At 34.8% G+C, this 26,396-nt stretch overlaps 1 protein-coding gene across 1 annotated transcript in view; it reads left to right on the top strand.

Moving 5' to 3' along the window:
- The window catches only part of TRHDE (thyrotropin releasing hormone degrading enzyme), a 412,025-nt gene that overhangs the window by 280,090 nt on the left and 105,539 nt on the right, over positions 1–26,396 (top strand). Inside the window, exon 7 of the mRNA XM_007195005.2 lies at positions 20,518–20,583. Coding sequence (XP_007195067.2) covers positions 20,518–20,583 — 66 coding nt within the window. The remainder of the gene's footprint in view (positions 1–20,517; positions 20,584–26,396) is intronic.

The raw sequence follows: 26,396 nt of genomic DNA, 5'->3' as shown, positions 1-26,396 counted from the left end.
GAAATACTTAAATATTAATTAGCCTGGTGAATTACAAAACAAAAAGATTCTGTCCAGTATATTTTGAGATTATATTATTGAAATTTAGGCTTGGGTTTTTTTGCCTTTACTATATATAATATAGAATCTTCAGATAATACACTAGGCTTCTTCTGTTTCTTATTAGCATGTGTGCGTGTGTGTGTGTGTGTTGGCAATTTTTAGGCTATTAGCTTCTTCCCAAAAGGAATACCAGTGAGCTATGGGAGAGAAGGATTTTGGAGCAATACCTGTATTAGTAGGAGGCTGGGTTAGATGGATATATTGTTTAAATGAATGAATCAAAGAATGTGCCAGTTTGGAGATGGACTAAACAAGAGTCCATGCATAGCTGCCTGATTGTAGCAGGTCTTTCGAAAGAATATTCATATACTTCCTGGCAGATTAATGCTTAAATCCTAAATACGAAAAGAAAATACAGTTTATTGAAACTAACTTTTGAAGGACAATCTACGTATTCCATTGATGGTTAATACCAAATGGTAAGTCCTTCATGGTTAAGAAATATTTTCTTTCTTTCAGTCATTTCTTTTTTTCAAGTGGTTGCTGTTTAACTCCCAGTGGACCTAAAAATCAACCAATCACATCTACTTTATGTGAAACTTCCCTATATTTGAAAATTATTATTAAGTGTTTGGCTAGCCTTCTTTTTTCCAGGAAAAAAAAATTTTATATCTACTTTTTAAAAACTTTTTTTCCTATCTCTGGATTTTATCTGATGTTCCTCTGACATTTTTACCTATACCCTTTTTTTTCAGCACACAGTTATTTCAAATCATGTTCAATATAAAGGTTTTATTTTTCCTGCAATATATTTTACATCCCATTGTTGTACTCACTCTGAACAGCCCTTCCAGGGCTCAGGATACTGAGGAGCAAAGGGTCATGCATTTTATTGTTGTGCTTCCACTGGGTTGATTTCTTTATACTGTTTTTCAGATAACATTGCTAAAATCCTCTTTTTTTAGCAATTCAGACAATAGCAATTGCTTCCTTTTTGTCAGCTATTGGTAGACAATTTAGAAATGTTACCTCAAGCCTCCAGCTTCTTTTGGTTTGGTTATTAAGCTTCTAATTGATATTTTGTGTTGCTGGAATAATTGTACTTTGTAAATACTCTGTTGATGACAGGTAATAGTTCAAAATTATTCTTTAAAAGATATGCAGAGACATTTTCCCGTTACTATAAGATCACTTTGTTTTTTCCAAACTTTTAAAAATATTTATTTATTTATTTATTTATTTATTTTTATACAACAGGTTCTTATTACTTATCTATTTTATACATATTACTGTATATGTGTCAATCCCAGTATCCCAATTCATCCCACCACCACCACCCACCCCCCGCTTTCCCCCCTTGGTGTCCATACGTTTGTTCTCTACATCTGTGTCTCTATTTCTGCCTTGTAAACTGGTTCATCTGTACCATTTTTCTAGATTCCACATGTATGCATTAATATATGATATTTGTTTCCATCCACGTCTCTGCAAATGACCCAATTTCGTTTCTTTTTATGGCTGAGTAATATTCCATTGTATATATGTACCACATCTTCTTTATCCATTCATCTGTCAATGGGCATTTAGATTGCTTCCATGACCTGGCTATTGTAAATAGTGCTGCAATAAACATTGGGGTGCATGTGTCTTTTTGAATTATGGTTATCTCTGGGTATATGCCCAGTAGTGGGATTGCTGGGTCATATGGTAATTCCACTTTTAATTTTTGTGAGGAACCACCATACTGTTCTCCATAGTGGCTGTATCAATTTATATTCCGACCAACAGTGCAAGAGGGTTCCCTTTTCTCCACACCCTCTCCAGCATTTGTTGTTTGTAGATTTTCTGATGATGCTCTTTCTAACCAGTGTGAGGTGATACCTCATTGTAGTTTTGATTTGCGTGTATCTAATAATTAGTGATGTTGAGCAGCTTTTCATGTGCCTCTTGGCCATCTGTACGTCTTCTTTGGAGAAATGTCTATTTAGGTCTTCTGCCCATTTTTTGATTTGGTTGTTTGTTTTTTTAATATTGAGCTGCATGAGCCGTTTATATATTTTGCAGATTAATCCTTTGTCCATTGATTCACTTGCAAATATTTTCTCCCATTCTGAGGGTTGTCTTTTCATCTTGTTTATAGTTTCCTTTGCTGTGCAAAAGCTTTGAAGTTTCACTAGGTCCCATTTGTTTATTTTTGTTTTTATTTCCACTACTCTAGGAGGTGGGTCAAAAAAGATCTTGCTGTGATTTATGTCAAAGAGTGTTCTCCTATGTTTTCCTCTAAGAGTTTTAAAGTGTCTGGTCTTACGTTTAGTTCTTTAATCCATTTTGAGTTTATTTTTGTGTATGGTGTTAGGGAGTGTTCTAATTTCATTCTTTTACATGTAGCTGTCCAGTTTTCCCAGCACCACTTGTTGAAGAGACTGTCTTTTATCCATTGTATATCCTTGCCTCCTTTGTCATAGATTAGTTGACCATAGGTGCATGAATTTATCGCTGGACTTTCTATCCTGTTCCATTGATCTATATTTCTGTTTTTGTGCCAGTACCAGATTGTCTTGATTACTGTAGCTTTGTAGTAGAGTCTGAAGTCAGGGAGTCTGATTCCTCCAGTTCCCTTTTTTCCCTCAAGGTTGCTTTCGGGGTCTTTAGTGTCTCCATAAAAAATTAAGATTTTTTTGTTCTAGTTCTGTAAAAAATGCCATTGGTAATTTGATAGGGATTGCATTGAATATGCAGACTGCTCTGGGTAGTATCGTCATTCTCACAATATTGATTCTTCCAATCCAAGAACATGGTATACCTCTCTATCTGTTTATATCATCTTTGATTTCTTTCATCAGTGTCTTATAGTTTTCTGAGTACAGGTCTTTTACCTCCTTAGGTAGGTTTATTCCTAGGTATTTTATTCTTTTTGTTGCAATGGTGAATGGGATTGTTTCCTTAATTTCTCTTTCTGATCTTTCATTGTTAGCGTATAGGAATGCAAGAGATTTCTGTGCATTAATTTTGTATCCTGCAACTTTACCAAATTCATTGATTAGCTCTAGTAGTTTTCTGGTGGCATCTTTAGGATTATCTATGTATAGTATCATGTCATCTGCAAATAGTGACAGTTTTAATTCTTCTTTTCCAATTTGTATTCCTTTTATTTCTTTTTCTCCTCTGATTGCCGTGGCTAGGACTTCCAAAACTATGTTGAATAATAGTGGTGAGAGTGGACATCCTTGTCTTGTTCCTGATCTTAGAGGAAATGCTTTCAGTTTTTCACAATTGAGAAGGGTGTTTGCTGTGGGTTTGTCATATATGGCCTTTATTATGTTGAGGTAGGTTCACTCTATGCCCACTTTCAGGAGAGTTTTTATCATAATTGGGTGTTGAATTTTGTTCAAAAGCTTTTTCTGCATCTATTGAGATGATCATATGGTTTGTATTCTTCAATTTGTTAGTATGATGTATCACATTGATTGAATTGCATATACTGAAGAATCCTTGCATCCCTGGGATAAATCCCACTTGATCATGGTGTATGATCCTTTTAATGTGCTGTTGGATTCTGTTTGCTAGTATTGTGTTGAGGATTGTTGCATCTATATTCAGCAGTGATATTGGTTTGTAAGTTTCTTGTTTTGTAGTATCTTTGTCTGGTTTTGGTATCAGGGTGGTGGTGGCCTCGTAGAATGAGTTTGGGAGTGTTCCTTCCTCTGCAATTTTTTGGAAGAGTTTGAGAAGGGTTGGTGTTTGCTCTTGTCTAAATGTTGGATAGAATTCACCTGTGAAGCCATCTGGTCCTGGACTTTCGTTTGTTGGAAGATTTTTAATCACAGTTTCAATTTCATTACTTGTGATTGGGCTGCTCATATTTTCTATTTCTTCCTGGTTCAGTCTGGGAAGGTTATACCTTTCTACGAATTTGTCCATTTCTTCCAGTATGTCCATTTTAGAGTTGCATGTAGTTGCATAGAGTTGCATGTAGTAGTCTCTTATGATGCTTTGTATTTCTGCGGCGTCCATTGTAACTTCTTCTTTCTCATTTCTAATTTTATTGATTTGAGTCCTCTCCCTCTTTTTCTTGATGAGTCTGGCTAAAGGTTTATCAATTTTGTTTATCTTCTCAAAGAATCATCTTTTAGTTTTATTGATCTTTGCTATTGTTTTCTTTGTTTCTATTTCATTTATTTCTGCTCTGGTTTTTATGATTTCTTTCCTTCTGCTAACTTTGGGCTTTGTTTGTTCTTCTTTCTCTAGTTCCTTTAGGTGTAAGGTTAGGTTGTTTATTTGAGATTTATCTTGTTTCTTGAGGAAGGACCGTATTGCTGTAAACTTCCCTTTTAGAACTGCTTTTTCTCCATCCCATAGGTTTTGCATCATCGTGTTTTCATTGTCATTTGTCTCTAGGTATTTTTTGATTTCCTCTTTGATTTCTTCAGTGATCTCTTGGTTATTTAGTAACGTATTGTTTAGCCTCCATGTGTTTGTTTTTTACGTTTTTTTCCTTGTAATTCATTTCTAATCTCATAGCGTTGTGGTTGGAAAAGGTGCTTGATATGATTTCAATATTTTTAAATTTACCGAGGCTTGATTTGTGCCTCAAGATGTGATCTATCCTGGAGGATGTTCCATGGGCACTTGAGAAGAAAGTGTAATCTGCTGTTTTCGGATGGAATGTCCTATAAATATCAATTAAACCTGTCTGGTCTATTGTGTCATTTAAAGGTTGTGTTTCCTTATTAATTTTCTGTCTGGATGATCTGTCCATTGGTGTAAGTGAGGCATTAATGTCCCCCACTGTTACTGTGTTACTGTCGATTTTCTCTTTTATAGCTGTTAGCATTTTTCTTATGTATTGAGGTGCTCCTATGTTGGGTGCATATATATTTATAATTGTTATATCTTCTTCTTGGATTGATCCCTTGATCATTGTGTAGTGTCCTTCCTCGTCTCTTGTAACATTCTTTATTTTAAAGTCTATTTTATCTTATATGAAAATTGCTACTCCAGCTTTCTTTTGATTTCCATTTGCATGGAATATCTTTTTCCATCCCCTCACTTTCAGTCTGTATGTGTCCCTAGGTCTGAAGTGGGTCTCTTGTAGACAGCATATATACAGGTCTTGTTTTTGTATCTATTCAGTGAGCCTGTGTCTTTTGGTTGGAGCATTTAATCCATTCACATTTAAGGTAATTATTGGTAAGTATGTTCCTATTGCCATTTTCTTAATTGTTTTGGGTTTGTTTTTGTAGGTCCTTTTCTTCTCTTGAGTTTCCCACTTAAAGAAGTTCGTTTAGCATTTATTGTAGAGCTGGTTTGGTGGTGTTGAATTCTCTTAGCTTTTGCTTGTCTGTAAGGCTTTTGATTTCTCCATCGAATCTGAATGAGATCCTTGCTGGGTAGAGTATCTTGGCTGTAGGTTCTCTCCTTTCAACAATTTAAATATATCGTGCCACTCCCTTCTGGCTTGTAGAGTTTCTGCTGAGAAATCAGCTGTTAACCTTATTGGAGTTTCTTTGTATGTTATTTGTCGTTTTTCCCTGCTGATTTTAATAATTTTCCTTTGTCTTTAATGTTTGTCAATTTGATTTCTATGTGTCTCGGCATGTTTCTCCTTGGGTTTATCCTGCCTGGGACTCTCTGTGCTTCCTGGACTTGGGTGACTATTTCCTTTCCCATCTTCAGGAAGTTTTTGACTATAATCTCTTCAAATATTTTCTAGGGTCCTTTCTGTCTCTCATCTCCTTCTGGGACCTCTGTAATGCGAATGTTGGTGCATTTAATGTTGTCCCAGAGGTCTCTTAGGCTGTCTTCATTTCTTTTCATTCTTTCTTCTTTATTGTGTTCCACAGCAGTGAATTCCACCATTCTGTCTTCCAGGTCACTTATCTGTTCTTCTGCCTCAGTTATTCTGCTATTGATTCCTTCTAGTGTACTTTTCGTTTCAGTTATTGTATTGTTCATCTCTGTTTGGTTGTTCTTTAGTTCTTCCAGGTCTTTGTTAGACATTTCTTGCATCCTCTCGATCTTTGCTTCCATTCTTTTTCCGAGGTCCTGGATCATCTTCATTATCGTTATTCTGAATTCTTTTTCTGGAAGGTTGCCTATCTCCACTTCATTTAGTTGATTTTCTGGGGTTTTATCTTGTTCCTTCATCTGGAACATAGTCCTCTGCCTTTTCATTTTGTCTGTCTTTCAGTGCATGTGGTTTTCACTCCACAGGCTTCAGGATTGTAGTTCTTCTTGCTTCTGCTATCTGCCCTCTGTAAGATCACTTCTTTATAACCTGCAAATAGATTTTTTCTTCAACATGAAAATTACACAAGAGTGCCTGTCTTCTACCAAAGTTCATTTTTCTTCAAGTGTCACTTTCAGTCAGGCTACACTTGACAGTACTCTGGCTTGAGTACAGAGACAGCAAAGTGTCTGCAAATGGGTATCTGAGATTTGGAGGCCTCTCTGTTTATGACATTAATATAATACCAAAAGGACCTTTTATAACTAAAGGTTATAATTTAATGTTTGAATGAACGAGATTACTTAAGAAAAAGTATCAAGAAATATTGAGAAATATTAGAGTAAATCTATAGAAGGGAATCCTGAATTTGGGAATCCAGAAAAAGAAGTCAGTGTAGATGAATTATAAAATCTGTATTTAGTTTTATACAATCATTTTCTTCCTGGCGTCTCCACCCGGGATAGTCTTTGTCCCAAATAAGACTGCTGTCATACTTATTTACTGTTTTCTTTTTTTTCCTATTGTTTTCTGCTAATATTTCACACATTGATACGTTTACTTAGTCATCTCATTTAGTAGACATGTATTGAATGTATAGTCATGCAGAAAGATGCTGGGGTTTGTGGATCATGACCCCTCCCCTCCTGACTCCCAGTGGTGTGGCAAATAGTTGTTAATATGTAAATTCTCAAAATAAGACAGACTGTGCTTTACGTCAACATAGATGTAAGAATAGATATAAAAAGCAACTTCTCTAGGAGAATTGTAAGAACAATTTTAATTCTGGATTTTGAGTTAGGAAAGATTTCTTTTTAAAAAAGTGGCATTAGACTTAATAGAAGACTTAAGTCATATTTGAGTTAAGACGATTTGGGCAATTGGAGCATTTTTCATGCATGATGAACTTGTTCAAATGCAAGGATAATGGGAAGTGCAGGGAAACCAGAGAGACTAATCTTTACATAGTCTCTCAAAAAACAATACAGGTCACAATGTGGGAGAGGAATTATAAAGAAGAAAGAGACAGACGTAAGAAAATACTATTCTCCTAAGAGTCACATGCCCATTCATTTTTCTTTCTGTCAATATAATTTTATATTATATAAAAAATATAAATGTACTGATGTATACCATATATATTTTATACACCTCACTATTATATGCATCAATATGCATAATAAAAATAAAATTTAGCAAAGAAAAATTAGAAAGAAGAATGAATTGAACCACATAACTATATGTTATGCATATAAACTTGTTTATAGATAATTATCAAATATCTGAATATTTTGCATGATGAAAAAGCAGATGTTTAGATTACTCAGAAAATACGCAATTTAGTAATTTATTAGAAGTTAGTGCTGTACTCTAATTTTCAGACAAAATGTCCAACTGACACTAAAGTTTCATTACACTAACATATATGGTTGTTTGCATAATAAACCACATTTACTTAACTTGTCAGCATTCAACTTAATTCAGCAATGTCTGTTTAAGAAGTACCATGTCATCTTTTATATTAGACAGAAATTGGGGAAGTATTTTGTATTCAAAACATATCAGAAGCATAATTTGGAGTGATTCTGTTAAGTATTTAATTTGTGACATTTGCTAGCACAATATTATGCAAGTGTCTCTTAAAGGTCTTATTTACGTAGCATGTTTGAAATGCCTTGTTCACTATTATAAATTCATGTTGTATTTTTCTTAATAAGCTAAATTTCATATGGGTTTCCAGCTGTGATAGTTTAACTCCGACAAGGAACAATTGTTCTGCAATAAGTGACGAGGATACCATTTGTTGGCCAATATTTAAGAAAGCCTGTTGTTTGTAAATTCTAAAATGAATTTGGGATTAAAGAGTATTTAGAGTCCTACAAACAAATGCTGTTTCCTGAATTCTTAAAACAAAATTAAATTAACTTAACTCATTCAATACTGTTATTGGTTTGGGACATTTTAGCCTTCCATTTGGTTCAGAAATTTAAACAATGTAAGTATTTTTATCACTTACTCTTAAACCATTGCTCTGGTAATACTTTTATACTACTTTAATGGGAATTACAATATGTTCATGAATAATTGGATTTTTAAGAGAAAATTATTATTCATAAGATCTTGTTTAAAGCATACTCTAAATGTCTGGCTAATTAAATTCAACTTATTTCATTTTTCTTCTATTAGATGTTTCTGTTAAAAAATGGTAGCACCAAAATATTCCTAGAAAGCTCTACAGATACATCATGGAATAAGGGGTTTTCCACCAGCAAGATTAAGACAAAGAGGGATACAACATCTGTTGACTCTGCATTTATTTCACTGAGAAATAGCAATCAGTGTTCTCCCACCTTCAAACCTCTATATACATCTCACCTGTTGAATCCCTTGCTCTTGGTTACAATGGATAAATGTCTATGCTTCAATCTAGGCCAATGCCTCCACTGTGTACTGGGTTTCATCCTCTTGCCTGTTTGGGGAGGTTGCTTAAGCAGAGCTGTCTCTTCTCTCTTGAATCATCAAATTTTCCTTCTCTACTTTATTACCCTTATCTGCATAGAATATTATATTTTATTCTTAATAAACACCCCTTGACTGACATCCCCCCCAGACTATTCCCTTATGCCTTTTTATTCTTTTAATGTAAAGCCCCAATTCTTTTTTTCCCCTTCTCTTTTAAAACCACTCTAATTATATTTTCATTCTCACCATTTGACCTAATCTTTCCAGTCAGGTCAAATATTAACTCCACATTGCAAAATCCAATTAGTCTTCAACTTAGTTGACTTGCTTTCTCAAGCACATTTTATAGCAATGATCATTCTCCCCTCGAAACACTTTCTTCATTTTATTTCCTAGATGCCATATTCTTTTTGTTTGTTTGTTTGTTACCCACTCACTTGTCATTTCTCTTTCATCTTTTTTGATGAACTCAACTTTTCTCAACTTCTAAATGCTGAAATACTCCAGAACCCATTCTTCAGATATATTTATACTCATAAGTTATAATTTGACATATATATATATATACACACACACACATATATATATACATATATATACATATATATGGTTATTATTTTCAGTCTCCTTGTGGGAGCCTGAGGCTTCTAGGCTTCTAACCCCAATCTCTCTCCTGAATTCTAGGTTTCAAAATTTAACTATGTGTGTTCTATCTGCCTGGAATGTTCTTCCCCAGTTGTAAACATGGCTTGCTTCTTCAATGAATTCATGTCTGTGCTCAAATGTCAATTTATTAGAGCAGTCTTCCCTGATTATCTTATGTAAAATTTGAGAGTCCATCTTCCCCAGTATTCTCTTTTCCCTTACCCTGCTTTATTTTTCTTCATAGCGATAGTCAGTACTTGACATGATTGTATTAAGCTGTTTCTTTGTTTATTAACTGCCTCTTCTACCTAGAATGTAAACTCCATGAAATCTTTATTTGGTTTGTTCTCTGCATCATTTTCAGTTCCTATAGTAATGCCTGACACAGTGAGCCCTCAATAATTGTTTGTTAAATTCACAAAATCAATCTTTAAATTTACCTTAGTGTGACAGTTTTCCCCCAAAGTGTTGGTACCTGTATTCATACTCCCACTGGAATGTTTGAGAGATAGTTTCCTCACATCCCTATCTATAATTGGTATTATTAAACTCCCAAAGTTTTTGCTTGGCTAATGGCTGTGAAATGCTATCTTCCTGTTTAATTTACATTTCTTTGTTTATTAGTGAGATTAAGACTCTTTTATGTGTTTATTGCCCAGTTTCTTACTTTTTAAATTTTCTGTGTATATCCTTTCCCCATTTTCCAATGGGGTCTTTGTTTGTTTTAAAATTTGGTTGCTTATGTATTTAATCATTGATTAATGGAAGGTTTTCTTTGTATTCTGGATACTAATCTTTGGTTGCTAATAAGACTGTAATTTATCTTTTAATTTATGATGTCTTTTATCACGCAGATGTTTTTAACTCAGATGTAGTCTACTTGTCCATTTGCTCTTTTATGCTTCATGCTTTTTGCTTTGTTTAAATGTCCTTCTTTATCCCAAATTCTTAAAGCTAGGCTTTGAGATTTTTTTCTAATATTTTTAAAGTTTTATATCTTATATTAAGTTCTTTAATCCATTTGGATATTTTTTGTTGTTTCTTTTTGGTGTGATGTACAATGTAATGTCATTTTGGTTTAGATAATCAATCTTCTCAGTGCCACTTATTGAATTTCCTGCCCTACTCCCACTCATGTGTGATACCATCTCTGTTGGCTATCACCAGTATCAGCTTTGGTGCATTTGCACCAAAATTCTGATCCCTGGTTTACATGTGCATTCCTGCTTCAATAATTCTGTCTAAGGTCTAACCACTATAGCTTTTTAGGTTTGATATCGGATATGATGATTCTCCCTGTCTTGTTCTCTTTCAAAATTGCTATTGTTAACTGTTTGCCAATCCATATGAATTTTCAGATGAAGACAGTTTCTAGAAAAAAAAAACTTTGAAGATGTTCTACATTAATTTTGGAATAACTGACATTTATTTGTAAAAGTTTGACATTTTTAAAATTGTAAAAAGATTGTAAAATTGTAAAAAATGCCATTTGTAAAAATTGAGATTTTTACAGTAACAATTCTCTTTAGCTTTGTGAGGAATATATATAGTTCTTCATTTGTAGGTCCTTGAGTCTTTGGATAATTTCTGTAATTTTCTCCATGAAAACTCTGAACAAACTTTTAATTTCTCCCCATAATTTTTGGTTTTTTCATATTTGTTTGTATATTTGCTCTTGAGAATAGGATTCTTTCTAAATTAATTCTTCAAATTAGTTTTTACTGATTTATGTTAACTTTCTTGATATTTATGTATTAGTCTGTGTCAGGCAAACATGCTGCACTTTTTTATTGATTTTATAGATTAGTTCTATAGATTCTCTTGGATTTCTGTAAGGACTTTCACATTATCTCTATATAATACTAATTTATTTCTTCATTTCTAGCTTTTGCTTATAATTCTGTTATTTGTTCATTTATTTTATTGTGTTTTTGAATATAAGTATTAATAAGGAACATTCTTGTCTTATTCCCATCATAATGGAGAGGACTTACAATGTCTCACCACTCAGTATATTTTTGGAAGAGGGCCTTTAACATGTTAATGAATTCCCTTCTCTTTCTAGTTTATTGACATAATATTTTGAATGAATGCTAAGTCATAACAAATGTTTTTCATCTTCTCAATAATTTCTTTATTTTCTATTTCATTAATTTCTGCTCTTAATAAGTTATACTTTCATGAACATTCATTGAGTTTACAGTATTGTTATGTTTCAGATTTCTTTAATTGAATGCTTTCATGTAAGTACTATTTCTGGCACTGTTGAAAGCTCCCTGTTTTCTTGTCTCAGATCTGTGGTCCTCTTTTTTGGTTTCCTATTGACTTAAATATATATTACCCTGTTTGAATACCAATGCTTGAGAATACTAAAAAACAAAAGGCTGCAGTGTAGGATATAAGCTGACTTTCATGGTAGGGAAGATTGAATAGCCATGTGTTGGCTACAAGCTCATGGTTTGGATTGCTGATTTGAATCTAGCAAGTTGTTGGTGGATACTTTTCTTAGCTAGGACCATCTTTCACTGGCAATGGAAAAGTTATGGCACTGACAACTAACAGGTGTGCCAATAATAAGTCTAAATGTTCTGACCTACATCTAATTGTGGAAAGAAGAAATGCTCATATGAAACAATTAGTGAGTGATGTAAAATAATTTGATAAATTATGTAGTTTAGACATAAAGGATTTATGACTGCAGAGGAGAGAAAAGCATTGAGGACTAACATATTTGTAGGAAGTTTCATATTATAGTATGGACTTTCCCTGTGCTTTTGAATAATTTATGGGGCTTAGAATATAAGATTGAAAAAGAATGTCATTGCAGTTGAAGTAAATAGCATGATTAAAGCATGAAGGTATAAGGTATGCTCGTGGGATATGAGAAGTTCAGCTTAACTAGAGGCTGATTATTTGGCCATATGGAAAAAGTATTGGTAGGTAATGGTGAGTTTCACTGTGTATGGCCTTGATTTACTACCATAGGAATTGTTTTTAGAAAGGAAAGAGTTTGAGGGCAGGGTGCTAACATAAAAACAATGGTAATGATAAAGATGATGGCAATAACTACAAACTTCGGTTGAAGCAAATTATATGCCAAACACTGTTCCAAGTACTTTATATGAATGATTTAAATGAATCCTCAGAAAAATCTTGAGGTAAGTATTATCACCATAATCATCATCGGTAGAAGTAATCTTTGTTGCTGTTGTTCTGTTCTAATTGTAGACACTTAGGCAGCTTCTATAACATGCCTAAGCTCTCACATCCAGTAGATGACAGAACTTGGACTTTTAGCAGACATTATGCTTCTTCAGAAGTAATTATTAAAATTAGTCTGATGTGGTCCATAAGATGGACTTGTGAAAGTGAGAATGCTTCTGAGGTTGTCACTGAGAGGCTGTGAAATAATTCAGCCGTGTAGTGATAGAAACAGCCTCAGGAAGTAATAAGTCAAAGAGGACTCCAAGTTTCCAGGTGCGAGTGACTGGGGCAGTGGGGCATTAATTCTGCTTTCTTTGTCAAATTAACTTCCTTTTTTTGTCCTTTTTTCCCCCTCTTCCTCTTCTCTCTCTCTCTCTCTCTGTATTTCTCTCTTCCTTTCATTTGGGTAATCAATTTGAGCTATCATACTCTTGTAAAAAATAAAGGAAAAAACATGTTTTTGAAAAACCATGGAGGATTTAAGATATGCTTTTACTCCAGACCGAAGACATTCTTTAGTAACAAATCATGTTAGAACATCACATAATTTCCACACATGTCCAGATATAGTGCAAAGACATCATTTAGAAATTTACATTAAAAAAGTACTTTAATTTAGGATCAATAAACTAATCCTTTCAGTAATTTAGAAAGTAACAAGAAAGTCTCACCTTGTAGGTTTCTGTGCTAATCAAAGAACAACTGAATGAATGGAGACAATTTCCGGTAACTACTATACCTGTGTCACTTTGAACAGATTACCTGTTCCTTTGTCTCAGTTTCTCCCATATGTAGACTGAATATAATGATACCTTTTTCCTTACCTGCTTCTATCCTTGAGAAGAGCAAACACGTCTGTAATGTGGAATATTGGAATATAAACGCTAAAGGACTTCTTTTATATCTATATCTATATCTATCTCTCTCTATATATATCTTTATCGGTATATAGTTGCTTTACAACGCTGTGTTAGTTTCTGCTGTACAACAAAGTGAATCAGCTATATGTATACACATGTCCCCATATCCCCTCCCTCTTGAGCCTCCCTCCCACCCTCCCTATCCCACCCCTCTAGGTTGTCACAAAGCACCGAGCTGATGGCCCTGTGCTATGCAGCAGCTTCCCACTAGCTATCTATTTTACATTTGGTAGTGTATATATGTCAATGCTACTCTCTCACTTCGTCCCAGTTTCCCCTTCCCCACCGTGTCAAGTCCATTCTCTATGTCTGTGTATGTATTCCTGCCCTGCCACTAGGTTCATCAGTACTGTTTTTTTTTTTTTAGATTCCATATATGTGTGTTAGCATATGGTATTTGTTTTTCTCTTTCTGACTTACTTCTCTCTGTATGACAGACTCTAGGTCCATCAACCTCACTACAAATAATTTCATTCTAAAGGACTTCTTGAGAAGACTAAGAAGGAAAAGGTTTTATTTGGGTGTGTGTGTTAATTAATATTAGCGTATACTCAGTACCAACTTATTCCAGTGACCTACCATCCAACAATTTATACTTATTTGTACTTCAGCATTTAAAGTCGCCCTACTGGGTTAGGTCTTCTGAGAAGGAAACACAATGGTGTGAGATATTTACCTGGGAAAAGAGCCAGAGAAGGAAGCGAGAGCTCCTTGAGACCACACTGCAGCTCACAGCCTGTGCAAGGAGAGAGGGAAGGGAGAAAGTCATAGGCTTGGAGTGAACTGAGGGAAGTGCAGCCTTCATGGTGACAAATGCAAAGGAGCAATAGTAGGAAATCTAAGCAGTGCCTTTTCACAGCTGCCACATCCATGCACAGCACCTGATAAAAATATCACTATTTTCGGGCTTCCCTGGTGGCGCAGTGGTTGAGAATCCGCCTGCGAATGCAGGGGACACGGGTTCGAGCCCTGGTCCGGGAGGATCCCACATGCCGCGGTGCAACTGGGCCCGTGAGCCACAACTGCTGAGCCTGCGCGTCTGGAGCCTGTGCTCCGCAACGGGAGAGGCCGCGATAGTGAGAGGCCCACGCACCGCGATGAAGAGTGGCCCCCACTTGCCGCAACTGGAGAAAGCCCTCACGCAGAAACGAAGACCCAGCACAGCCATAAATAAATAAATAAAAATTAAAAAAAAAAAATCACTATTTTCAACTTTGCTAGCCCTTTGTTCTTACTGAACCTGCCTGAACTAGCTTTATGTCTCCTAGTCCATCAACATGTTCTATTCTGCTAGCCTGTTTATGTCTTCTATTCATCCTCAATCCTGGGCATATTGATCAGCTATTTCAACTAGGTCTCTTCCATTAGGTTTCCCTTTGTCCTCTTCTGGGAACACCTATTGATTCTAAGCTCTGAGTAAGTCTAAGAATTTCTTTTCTTTTTCCAAGTTCTTACTATACCCAGTGTTTCTGAAGAGTATCATGTAACTATTTTGATTTGAGATCACAAGAAAGTCATCCAAATTGGTTAAGATGACTGACTTTGGAGTTGCACATGACTGGGTTTCTAATCCTGGCTCCCCTGCTCACTACCTGTGTTAATTTGGTCAAGTTACACACATCCGTTCAAGTCTCAATTTTATGATCTGACAAATAAGGATAGTAGCATTTTCCTTACAATATCGTGAATATGGCATATAACAGTTGCTTAATGAATGACAGCTATGTCATTAATAACTTCAGTTAGGACTTAGGACTTTTCTGCACATTTCCACATGTTTTGGACTCCTTTTTACCTTCTCACTGGAGTTAATTCAAACCTAGTTCTACTCTTTCAAATCACATAATCTTGGGACCACATCTCCTTCTTTACTGAACAGTGACAGGCCATCTCTCATTCAGTAGTTATTGAGAACCTACTATGTACCAGAAAGTTTTTTGCAGTGAATCTACAGTGGTGAGTCACACAGACCAAGTCTCCACCTCGATGACGCTTACAGTCTATTTCGTCAACTTCATTGTTTTATACTTCAAACACTTTAACTTATTTTTTACTTCCATTTTCTGTCTTAGGCCTGTCTCAGAGGAAATTTGTCCTTATCCTTTTCCAAGACTAACCCTAATTCTCTTCTTATTTGGCTATCCTAGAGTTTTGTTCCAGCAACCATCTCTCGGACTACTGTGTATCTAGTAGTACCTATCTCTACTAGATTATCTTTTTCTTTGCATGAAATTTTCTCCCACAGTTTTAAGAACAAAAACACAAACAAACCTCATGTGAACATGCTTATTGCTTTCTCTTTTCTTCCTCTGTTTCCATTATTTTGCAATCTGGCTTTCACTCCCAGTCTATTTAAATAGCTCTCTCTTAAACGTGACCACTTTGGTCTTCTCTTAGCTATCTTTTTTTCGTTAAAACTGAAGCACTCATTCTTAAAATATGTCTTCTTTGCCACCACGTATACCCAGTTCTCCTTCTATTTGTTTTTTCAATCACAGCGTGCCATCCTTTGCTCTTTATTTCATTTTTTTTCATTGATTTTCTCAACAGGTATTCATTGAGTGCTTATTACAGGCACTCAAGTGCAAGTCATACAGAGTCCATAGTTTCTAAATTCTGTTTTCTATCTCCCTCACTAAAACCTCAGAACTCTTCTCTTGGCAATCTCACCCCCTACAAATCCTAATTTATGTCTTCAGTCAAAACCTTCCAGTTAATTTCATTCCTATGGTCACATTTTCCTTCTGTTCCTCTGGTTCCCTATTTGTTCCTCAAACTCCACCTGTTTCAAATGAATCCTACCATATTCACCTAACACTTTCTTTTAAATTCCAAATATCTGCTAATATCATCTTCTAGTCACTCAAGCTTTCAGATTTAAAATGATTTTTGTTCTCTTGCTTAAACCTATCTCTGGTTTTTATCCTCACTGCTACCATTTGCTCCTGGTTATTTTACTTCCTCCTTGGAGTATTATAGATGAGTCCTCACTTTTTTAACCACTTTTCCAAAAATTCTTCCTGATCCTCTAACAGAGTTCAAATGTCTTAGTCCTGGTATTCAATCTTCTCTAGCAACTGCTTCAATCTTATATTCCATTGACTCTTCTATCACCTAGTTGTAAGCCCTTTGTCTTTCAGTATTACCTTAGCCACTTGTGCTTTTCACTTTCACACCTGCGTGACATCACACAAAGGCTGTTCCTCCCATACCATGCATGCTCTGTGTTTACCTTTGCTCGTGGAATCCCATCCATCCTTCAGAGTCCAACACAAGTGACACTTCTTTAGATCCTCTTTACCCTTCATCCTCCCTCTCTTCTGAAACACTGTAGAATATTTTATTTCTTTTGTCATTCATCTTATACTACATTGTATATTCTCATCTCACTTAGGAGGGTTTGAGGTCCTTGAGGATAGAGACTTGTGACATTCCTATTTATGCTTTACAGGATCCTGAGCATGCAGCCTTCCTCAGTAAGCATAGGTTAAAAGAATAAAGTAGTGGAGAAGATCTTCCTCTCTTCAAAGTGATTACTTATCACTGAAGTACAAAGATAAGATAAAGTAATAAACTGTCTATCCTGGCTGAGTAGTCTTCTAGAATGGCAAATACAATAAGTAATTGCTATGTGTGCAACTAATTTCTCTTCCTCTCTCATCCAGGTATTGTGTTAAGGAGAGCTTTCTCAGCCAGGCAGAGGGAACAGGGGTACCAAGTCATAAGGACACAGTCCTTTCTCTGGAGATGTTTACTGTCTTTGAGACTGACATGCATGCAAATGATCGCATGTAAAATAAAAGAAATTTTAGCTACGAACTTATATGAAAAAGATACTACAAATACAAAAATTACTAACTGACTAATGGGTTTATAAGCATACTCTTGTAGAATATTCTTTATGAAACCTTAAAAAAATCAGGTAGTGGGACTTTCCTGGTGGTCCGGTGGGTAAGACTCCACACTCCCAATACAGGGGGCCTGGGTTCGAACCCCGGTTGGGGAACTGGATCCCACATTTATGCCGCAACTAAGAAGTCTGCATGCCTCAACTAAGAGTCTGCATGCTGCAACTAAGACCAGGCAGAGCCTAAATAAATAAATAAATACTAAAAAAAATTTTTTTTTAAATCAGGTAGTAGTTTCCATCCTAATATCTCTCTGAACTTTAGTATAGCAAATATAGTGATAAGTTTTCTTGATTAAGTTTCAGAATTATACAAATCTTGCAGAAATAGTATATTTATTTCCCATAAAGCTATTTAGGCTGTGTAACATCCAGTTTGCTTGATTGGGGCTAGAATTTTGAATCACAAGTGAGTATAAATTACAATGTTGTAAATTATATTTACTTTGGTGAAAAAATATTTTAAAGACACAATGAAAGGGGATTCATTGTTTTCTTTTTTGAACAAAGGTTTACAATGAGTTTTGCCTGCATTAAGAGGTACGATCTTTGTTATAACCCATATATAATAGGTACTTAGTATGTGTTGGCTGCATGATGACACTTGGAGAGCCCATCTGCCTATGAAGTTCTATGAAATAGAGATTTTTAAAATTGAGCTTTGGAAAGAAAAGGCTAGTTAAATATAGAAGAATGCATGCATACTACTCTGGAGAACTTAAAATGTTCAAATTGGCAAGACAGACATATTTTTGAAAAGTTAATTAAATTATACAATATAATAATAATAGGGAGTTCAGTAATATTATATAACTTTTAAATATTGATTATATTTCCAGATTTTCTTTCCTGTTAGTACTCTGCTACAGCTCAACCTAGACAGGAAAATGGGTACATTCTTTTTTCTTTTTTTATAAATTTATTTATGTATTTTTGGCTGCGTTGGGTCTTCGTTGCTGCGTGCGGGCTTTTCTCTAGTTGTGGCAAGCAGGGTATACTCTTCGTTGCCGTGCACGGGCTTCTCATTGCGGTGGCTTCTCGTTGCAGAGCACAGGCTCTAGGTGCATGGGCTTCAGTAGTTATGGCTCGAAGGCTCTAGAGCGCAGGCTCAGTAGTTGTGGCTCACGGGCTTAGTTGCTCCCCGGCATGTGGGATCCTCCCGGACCAGTGCTCGAACCCGTGTCCCCTGCACTGACAGGTGGATTCTCAACGACTGTGCCACCAGGGAAGCCCGGTACATTCTTTATGGTTAGGAAGAACTCTTTTGCCATTAGCCCATGCTAAATTCATAGTTTTTACAGCCCGACAAGAGACCAAGTCTTTATTACCTAGAGGGAAACACTTAAATCATCTGAAGATGGCTGTTCTATACTGAAGGAAAGTTTGAGTTGTCTGCTCGAGATTCTGTCTCACGCCCCAGGTGGCAAGGGTTAGTTTTTCTGCCAAACTAACAGTTTCCACCCTCAGGGTGGGTAGATTAGATTGGAAAATATATAGGAGGGGAGCTTGTCAAGGAAATTCAAGGAGCAGAGTTGATAAGTTCTAAAGGGAATTCTAACCTGGTCCCCAGATTGAATCATAAATGCTTATATTTTATGGATTTATACAAGTGTGCAGAAGATACAGACTAAGAAGCAAAAGAAAGAGCAAAGAGTAGAAGGTGTGGGAAGAAAATATACCAGAAGAGGCATGCAACTCTATGGCTTGTCCAGCTCATCATTTGTTGAGTTGTGAATAAAATACCAATTTTGAGAGCAACTGTGGTGATGACTGAAAGTTTCTGAGACATTTCTTTAATGGTGATTCATGGAGCCTGAGTACTGTATTGCATTAAAAATTTGGAATTACAGGAAACAATTCTGGTAACAAACAATGGAAATTCATTCTTGCATTTCTGTACTGGCTGCTGCAGTCCAGCCCCAGGCAGGATGAGTCTATATGTGGTTCTTATGACTCTTTTATAAAAAAGAGACACCTGGTAAGAAATTAGTGGGAAATGTAGTCATAAAGGGATTTATTTCCCTTAAAACCAGGCTATCATTTATACTTAAACTTTTGCTGCTTATAATTCACTGCTTCATAGTTAAAACAATTTGGTGCAGATTGAAATATCTCCTTGAAGGCTTATTTATATTTTACATACAGATTTGTGATCATCCAGGCTTAGCCATCATTTCTTGGAATGTTTCGTATTGATTACATGTCAGCCTTTTTGCACTGATAATGCTCTACAATAAAATAACTGTTCTCAAAGTGAGATAGACTCTTAAATTAGTATTTTCTTCTATTATTCTAAATATTTATATCAGCCACGTAAGTGTTCTACTTGTATGTGGATTTATAGAAGACTCTAAAAGGAAAAAAAAAAAAACGAGGAAATAAAAATCATTAGCTTGATATAATACTGACAGCTAATACTTCTATCATGGTTACTGTTTTTCAAACCCAGCTTGAACTACCTTACATACAGTAATATATTTAAATTTCAGAACAACCATAGTAAATTGGGACTATTATTGCCTACACTTTACAAGTGAGAAAAGTGAGGAACAGAGGGGTTAAATGCTTCTTCTGGGTAAACATGGAGGGTAATGCCAGCGCCAGGAATTGAACCCAAGCAGTCCGACTGCTTGGCACTCCTGCTGTCCACTTCTATGGCTAAATTATTCTTGATTGAACCAGGGGTAGAGTATGTAGCTGTGTTACTTCAAAGCTATGTTTTAACATGATTATTTATTAACATGGTTGTCCCTCCCTTACTAGATTATGAATTTGTGAGTACATGAACCATGTTTTATTAACTTTGTCATATACAGTGCTCAATAAAATTTTTATTATTCCTGAATTACAGCTTATTATTGCTCTGAGAGATTTTATCCAAGAGACTTCTATTTTGAAGTCATTGGTTTTAGATCCACAAAACAAAAAATGCAATTGTTACCTCTAAGTGAAGTATTTCATTCATAATGCTCTTATTTCTTAACTATTTTAAAGAATAAAATAGCATGAATGAAGCAAATTATTTTTTATGGGTATGGAATAATTTTATAATCATGTGACTTGGTTGAAATGTTTTTTTCTTTCTTTTAAAAAAATACTCTTTCTTACAGGGTGCTGCTTTAATTAGAATGCTGGCTAATTTTATGGGCCATTCAGTATTTCAGAGGGGTTTGCAAGTAAGTAAAATGCTTTCTATTTTCTCTTACACTTTTCCTTGTTCCTGCATTTATTTTTTTTTTCAAATTTATTTATTTATTTATTTATTTATGGCTGCTTTGGGTCTTCGTTGCTGCGCACGGGCTTTCAAGGTCCACTCCTTGCTGTGGTGTGCGGACTTCTCTTGTTGTGGAGCACGGGCTCTAGGCACGCGGGCTTCAGTAGTTGTGGCGCACAGGCTTAGTTGGTCCGCGGCATGTGGGATCTTCCCAGACCAGGTCTCGAACCCATGTCCCCGGGATTGGCAGGCGGATTCCCAACCACTGTGCCACCAGGGAAGCGTCTCCTGTAATTATTTTAAAGATATTTCACAGCTTGGGAAATTGCTAATACAAAAATGCTGAATTTGATGGAAAACTTTAAGATGAATAAGGTAAGCAGTGTCTTTCCACATGACAAATGAAAGTGGTAGACAAGATTCCATACCAACCCACAAAACTCCAACTGTTATACCATTTAGAATCTCTTTAATATGCATTTTAAAACTGAAGTAATTTTCAAATATATTATATCCTAAATATTCTATACAAGATTTTATGAAAGTCTGATTCCCTTTTCTTCCATTTAAAAGTTCATATAAAGTGAAAACAAGTTGTGTTAGCCTTCTTAGAATTATGTATCTGAGAAATTCTTAACACTTTTTTTTTCAGATATGTTCCTTTTATGTTGTTTGCTGTTTTAATGTTGACATACATAGACTGTTATTTTTTCCAAATATATTTAAATGTTTTTTAAATTATAAAATGCACTGTTTTAAATAAAGGGGGAAAAAAGAAACAGTTTTATTATAATACATTTATAGTATAAAGTATGGAATCTGGGAGCAGATTCTTAGAAAAGGAGGATTCTTAAATTCTTGAAAGCAAATACAAATATAGAAAAATAGAACTTTTATTCCATTGAATCTGTTGGAGTAAATCATGTTACTAGCAGCTGTGATTGATGAATTATTTATGATGCATTCTACTTAGAAGTGTCCTTTAAAGTAAATTGATGTTCACCTGAAATACAATTATGCTAAGACAGAGAGAGCAATCAATCTTAGCTGTTCTTAGTAAGCTTTTCATTCTGAAATTTAAATAAACTACATATGGAATCAGGTCATATTTTAGTAGTGTAATTCTATCTTTACCCAAAATAAACCAAAAGATAAAATACAAAGCAAGAGTTAAATATGTTATGACAAAGCTATAAATACGTTAATACAACAGAGAAAAAAATATATAAATTTCTTGAAGAAAAATTTCCCTTAGAAAGTTTTTTTACCGAATTGTCCCAGCAGGGGTTGAAATTTACTTTAATCAGCTCTTCCCATTAGGGACACCTTCAGAGTAGCTGAATTCCATTGAACCTGTTTGCCGGGTGCTAAAGTCTCTATTCTGATCACATAGTTAGGAAAATCTTTTTTCTCCAGGTGTGCCCTCCATGAATATCAACTGTGTGGAGAAATGTCCTTCCTTATCCCCACTCCTTTGTTTTTCCCAGTGAAGTTGTAGCATGACAGTACAGTTCCAGAAAATATGTAAGCTTTCATAAGGGCTACACAAACTGAATTTGATTTCCTAGTAGCAAGTTGATGTGAAATCATTTTTTGTATACAATTTTTATTGGTTTTTTTTCTCACTTGTGTGTATAGATTTGCTTGGCAGATTGAATAACTATAGTTATGTTATCTGGAAAGGATTATTGTTTTGCAACATTTTTCTTTATCTTGTCACAATTTCTATAGTATGCAAAATACATCAATATTTAATACACCCTTTTCTACTGACCCAGTCTGTTCAGTTTTATCTGAAACAGTTAGACTGTACCCTCTGACTCCCATTATATTAAACTTTCATTTGAAGCTTGTTTTAATGTGTGTGCCTTTATGCTCTGATACTTGATTTGGTTAATTTTCAACTGTGGGACTCTATGTTTGTCAACATTGCATTTCATTTGCCTTGTGACATCTCATTGATCAGATAGATCTTTATCCTTCGATACTTCCCTTGCAGCTTTATTTATACTCATCACTCAAACTGATTTAGTGTATCATCAGCAGTTTGGATTAGTTTACAGTAGATCCCCCTACGTCTAAGTGATAAATTATCATCTCTTGTGCATGAAGATGTATGAAATACAGTTTGGAAATGACCTCCTGAACAGACACTTCATGTCATGGTACCGAGTGGTCACAGAGTTGGTATTAATATATTTCCCATCCACGAGGCTCTGGGGAGTCTTTGTTTACATGTTGTTGAAAAAGCTAATCTGGACTGTCAGCGCTTACCTCTGCTGGAAAATCTATTAATTGCCTTTACATTAACCATGGATATTTCTATGTTGACAAATGGAAGTTTATATTTGCAGACAGAGCCAGGGTTAGATTTATAGGTGTAGGCATCCCAAGTTGCAGATAGTATATTTTTCGTATATTTTCCCCTCCCTCTCTCCCTCTTCCTCCCTTCCTTCCTCCCTCTCTTCCTTTCTTTTTTCTTACCTCCTCCATCTTTCCTTTCCTTTTTTTTTCTTTTTGTTTTAGTGCTTGGACTTTAGCCCTGATGTTTCACACAGAGACAATAGTATAATGGTGGTTTCTTCTAAAACTTGTGTTCTCTTGTATTTTTTAATATCCTAATTAACCATCTTAAGCTCTTTTGAGAACAAGGCAAACATTTTTTACAAATACAACCACAAATATATAAAATATGATATATTTACATGATATAAATTTAAAATATAATATAAATATATGATATATCATAATAAATATACATAGATATAAAATAAACTATAAATATATTTGTATATTAAATATGATAATAATATAGAAAGATGGGTCAGTTCACATGTTTATATTTAACTTAGCAAGTATTTGAGTATGGATTCAACTACATTTTCCTAACTTTTGTAATATTTTGTATTGGACAACATATTTCAGGTTTCAACTTACACGTATATCCTTCAGTAGGAAGGGACTCCTAGTGCCCATAAATCCATTCGATCAGCTATCAGAAAGTCTGGTGGCAAACACTTTTATAGTGAATAATCACAACTTTCCTTGGTCTGATCTTCTTGATTTTTTGGTCCACTTCCCTTATTTCTTGAATTTTGTCTGATGCTTAAATGGTTCAGTCTTGCATACTTTTTAAAATAAGTTGCCTCAAAACTTCTTACAGTATGTAATAGACAGAACATACATTCTATCTATTTAGAATGTAATAGACAGTATATACAGTCATAAAAATTAGTCCTGACTGCCATTAATGTCAGCTTCCGTTTTGTTTTGATGTTTAAATTGAAAGCGAAACACAGCAAACGAAGCTTGAACCCTTGTTGGATCATGTATGCCACTTGTAAATAATACATTTTTTAAAACATAGAAATATTTGTATTTTTGCAAACTCTGTATAGCTATTGTTCTTCCGTAATCGATTTCCCAAATCAATAGCTGGCATATTTTGGGACACAAGAGGCAATGGAATAAGTAGGGAGAAACAATTCTTATTCCTGTTTCTAATTAATGATGGGCTTTCTGCTAGTCACTAAACCTTTCGTGGCCTCTGACTTTATAGTTACAAAATGCAAGAGTAGAATTAAATGCTCTCTAAGATTTTTTTCGTCTTTCAAATTCTCTGCATCTAAGACATTTAATGCATTTTACTAGCTAGACAATTTGGGTTTGATACTTTAATTTAGGACGGCTATTTCAATTTGATGGGAAAATTTGTTAACTAGATGTGCAAAAGTGTCCTTGAATCTTCAGTTAATCATCTGAGTATTACGACTATTTGGCTTTGACCCTGTTGGGAGGGTTAGTGGAGCGAAAGTCAGGAAAGCCACCGCTAGATTTCAGAAAATCAAGGAATTTTGGTGTCACAAAGAAACAGCACCCATACACTCAATGTAGCTCTAGTCAGGTTTTGGAAGGGAGTGAACTTAGATGTGGTTGTTCAATTCACCATCGTAATCCAGAAGTCCTTGAATCACTTTCTTCAGGTGGCTTTGGTAGCACTGTGTTCCGTGTGTCATCTTAGTTCACCTCATGTTCAAACCCTATTACTGTAAGAATTGCTGAATCTTTCTGAAATTCTCACATTTTTAATTTCCTAGGCTTCTTATTGTTTAAGTACATATATATTAATTTTCACCCATATGTAGCAATGTTTATGTGTATAGATCCAGTAAATTAGGATCTATTTCTTTTACCTTGTTTTTATAATTTAAGCTTCCACAGCTCAAATCCTCATTCTTACATAAGTATTCTAGGCTTATTTTTTAAGTAAATAATTTGGATAAGGATTCTTTTAGATAGAATTGTTTCACATGAACTTAACCTTTCTTAGTTCATTTTTACTTGTTTTAATCTCACTAGTAACATTTTTTAAATTTTTCTTTGAGTTTTTTGGAAATAAAAGAATAAAGCTATAATTTTGAAATCCTCAGATAACATTGATTGGCTCAGTAGCTATTAAAAAATAATAGTACATAACTACTGCTTTTTCTTCTCAAACAAAACAATATTGTTTTAATGATTTGAGCCTGGCAGTACCATTCTTCATGTTGTTATGAGGCAATACCAGGGAACTGAAATTATGAAGAAAGGTCATTGCTAAACTTGATATAAACTCACTCTGAAATCCATGTCAGAAAGTGAGTCACTCTCCTGCTTATCCAATGAGGGTAATTCAATATCATTTAAAATATGGTTGAATAAAGAAAGATTTCTCTTGATTAGTATTTAACTGCTCTTTTCCATAAGGTAACCTACAAAAAGATGTTTGCCTCCAATTATCAGGGTGGAAATTGCTTATGCAAATCAATTTAAGGCAATGAGGTGTGGATAAAAAGCAAAAGGGAAATATCATTATTATTGGTTTGTGCTCATAAAATTCTGATAGCCTGAAGGTAATGACAGCACAAAGCTATAGGGATTATTAGTAGCAACAACATACTCAATAACTTGTATTCCAGTGAGAAGTTATATGTTAACGTATGTACACAGGATTTTTATTTGAAAACTGCAAGCTTATGTTTGTGAAAGAGTGTTTGCTCCCTTGCATGTAGGTTTTTAGATAAATGAAAAGTCAGGAATAACAGAGGAACAGAGACCATGTGTCAAAGTTAATTTCCTTTCTGAAGAGATAGTACTGTGCTTTTATCCAGGTGGTAGCTGAATCATGCTTAATCTAAAATTAAATGACCATAGATAGGTTTTGTTCAATTTCTCCGTGTTTCACTTAAATCACTGTGCAGTTTTAGGTATGGTATAGGTCAAAAGGTTAATTCATCATAATAATTTTTTGTGATCAGTCAATACCATATGATAATAATACTATCATTGATGATGTTTAGTCATTGGATTTGACCTAATTAACATTTAACTTATTAAAGACCAACTACAAAGCTAAAATTAATGAGTACGCTATAGAGAAAAGTATTAATTTTAAGGAAAGATTCCATGGATTTGAGAATCAAGAATACTATCTCTAATAAAAATCAAGTACTTTAAAAAATTAAATAGCAATAGCTATTCATATTTCTCAATCAGAGAAAATAACTTCTATTCCTCAATTTCAATTAATTTGTTTGTATACAGCTACTGACTGAATCCTTATCATTTTGCCTCTGAATTAAATGTTGTTAGTTGACTACTGTGACTATATAGCATTAACTAAAAAGCCTTCATTAGTAATGACATATATCTCTATTTGTTCATCCCACAAGCATTTACCCAGCTTAATGGGAGGCTTTAGAAACTTATTCTTACTGGTTTTCTGTTGCCTGTTAG

This window comes from Balaenoptera acutorostrata, chromosome 11 (genome assembly GCF_949987535.1).
Source record: "Balaenoptera acutorostrata chromosome 11, mBalAcu1.1, whole genome shotgun sequence".
In the NCBI taxonomy this organism is placed as follows: domain Eukaryota; kingdom Metazoa; phylum Chordata; class Mammalia; order Artiodactyla; family Balaenopteridae; genus Balaenoptera; species Balaenoptera acutorostrata.
This window is presented reverse-complemented; position numbering and strand designations above follow the sequence as displayed.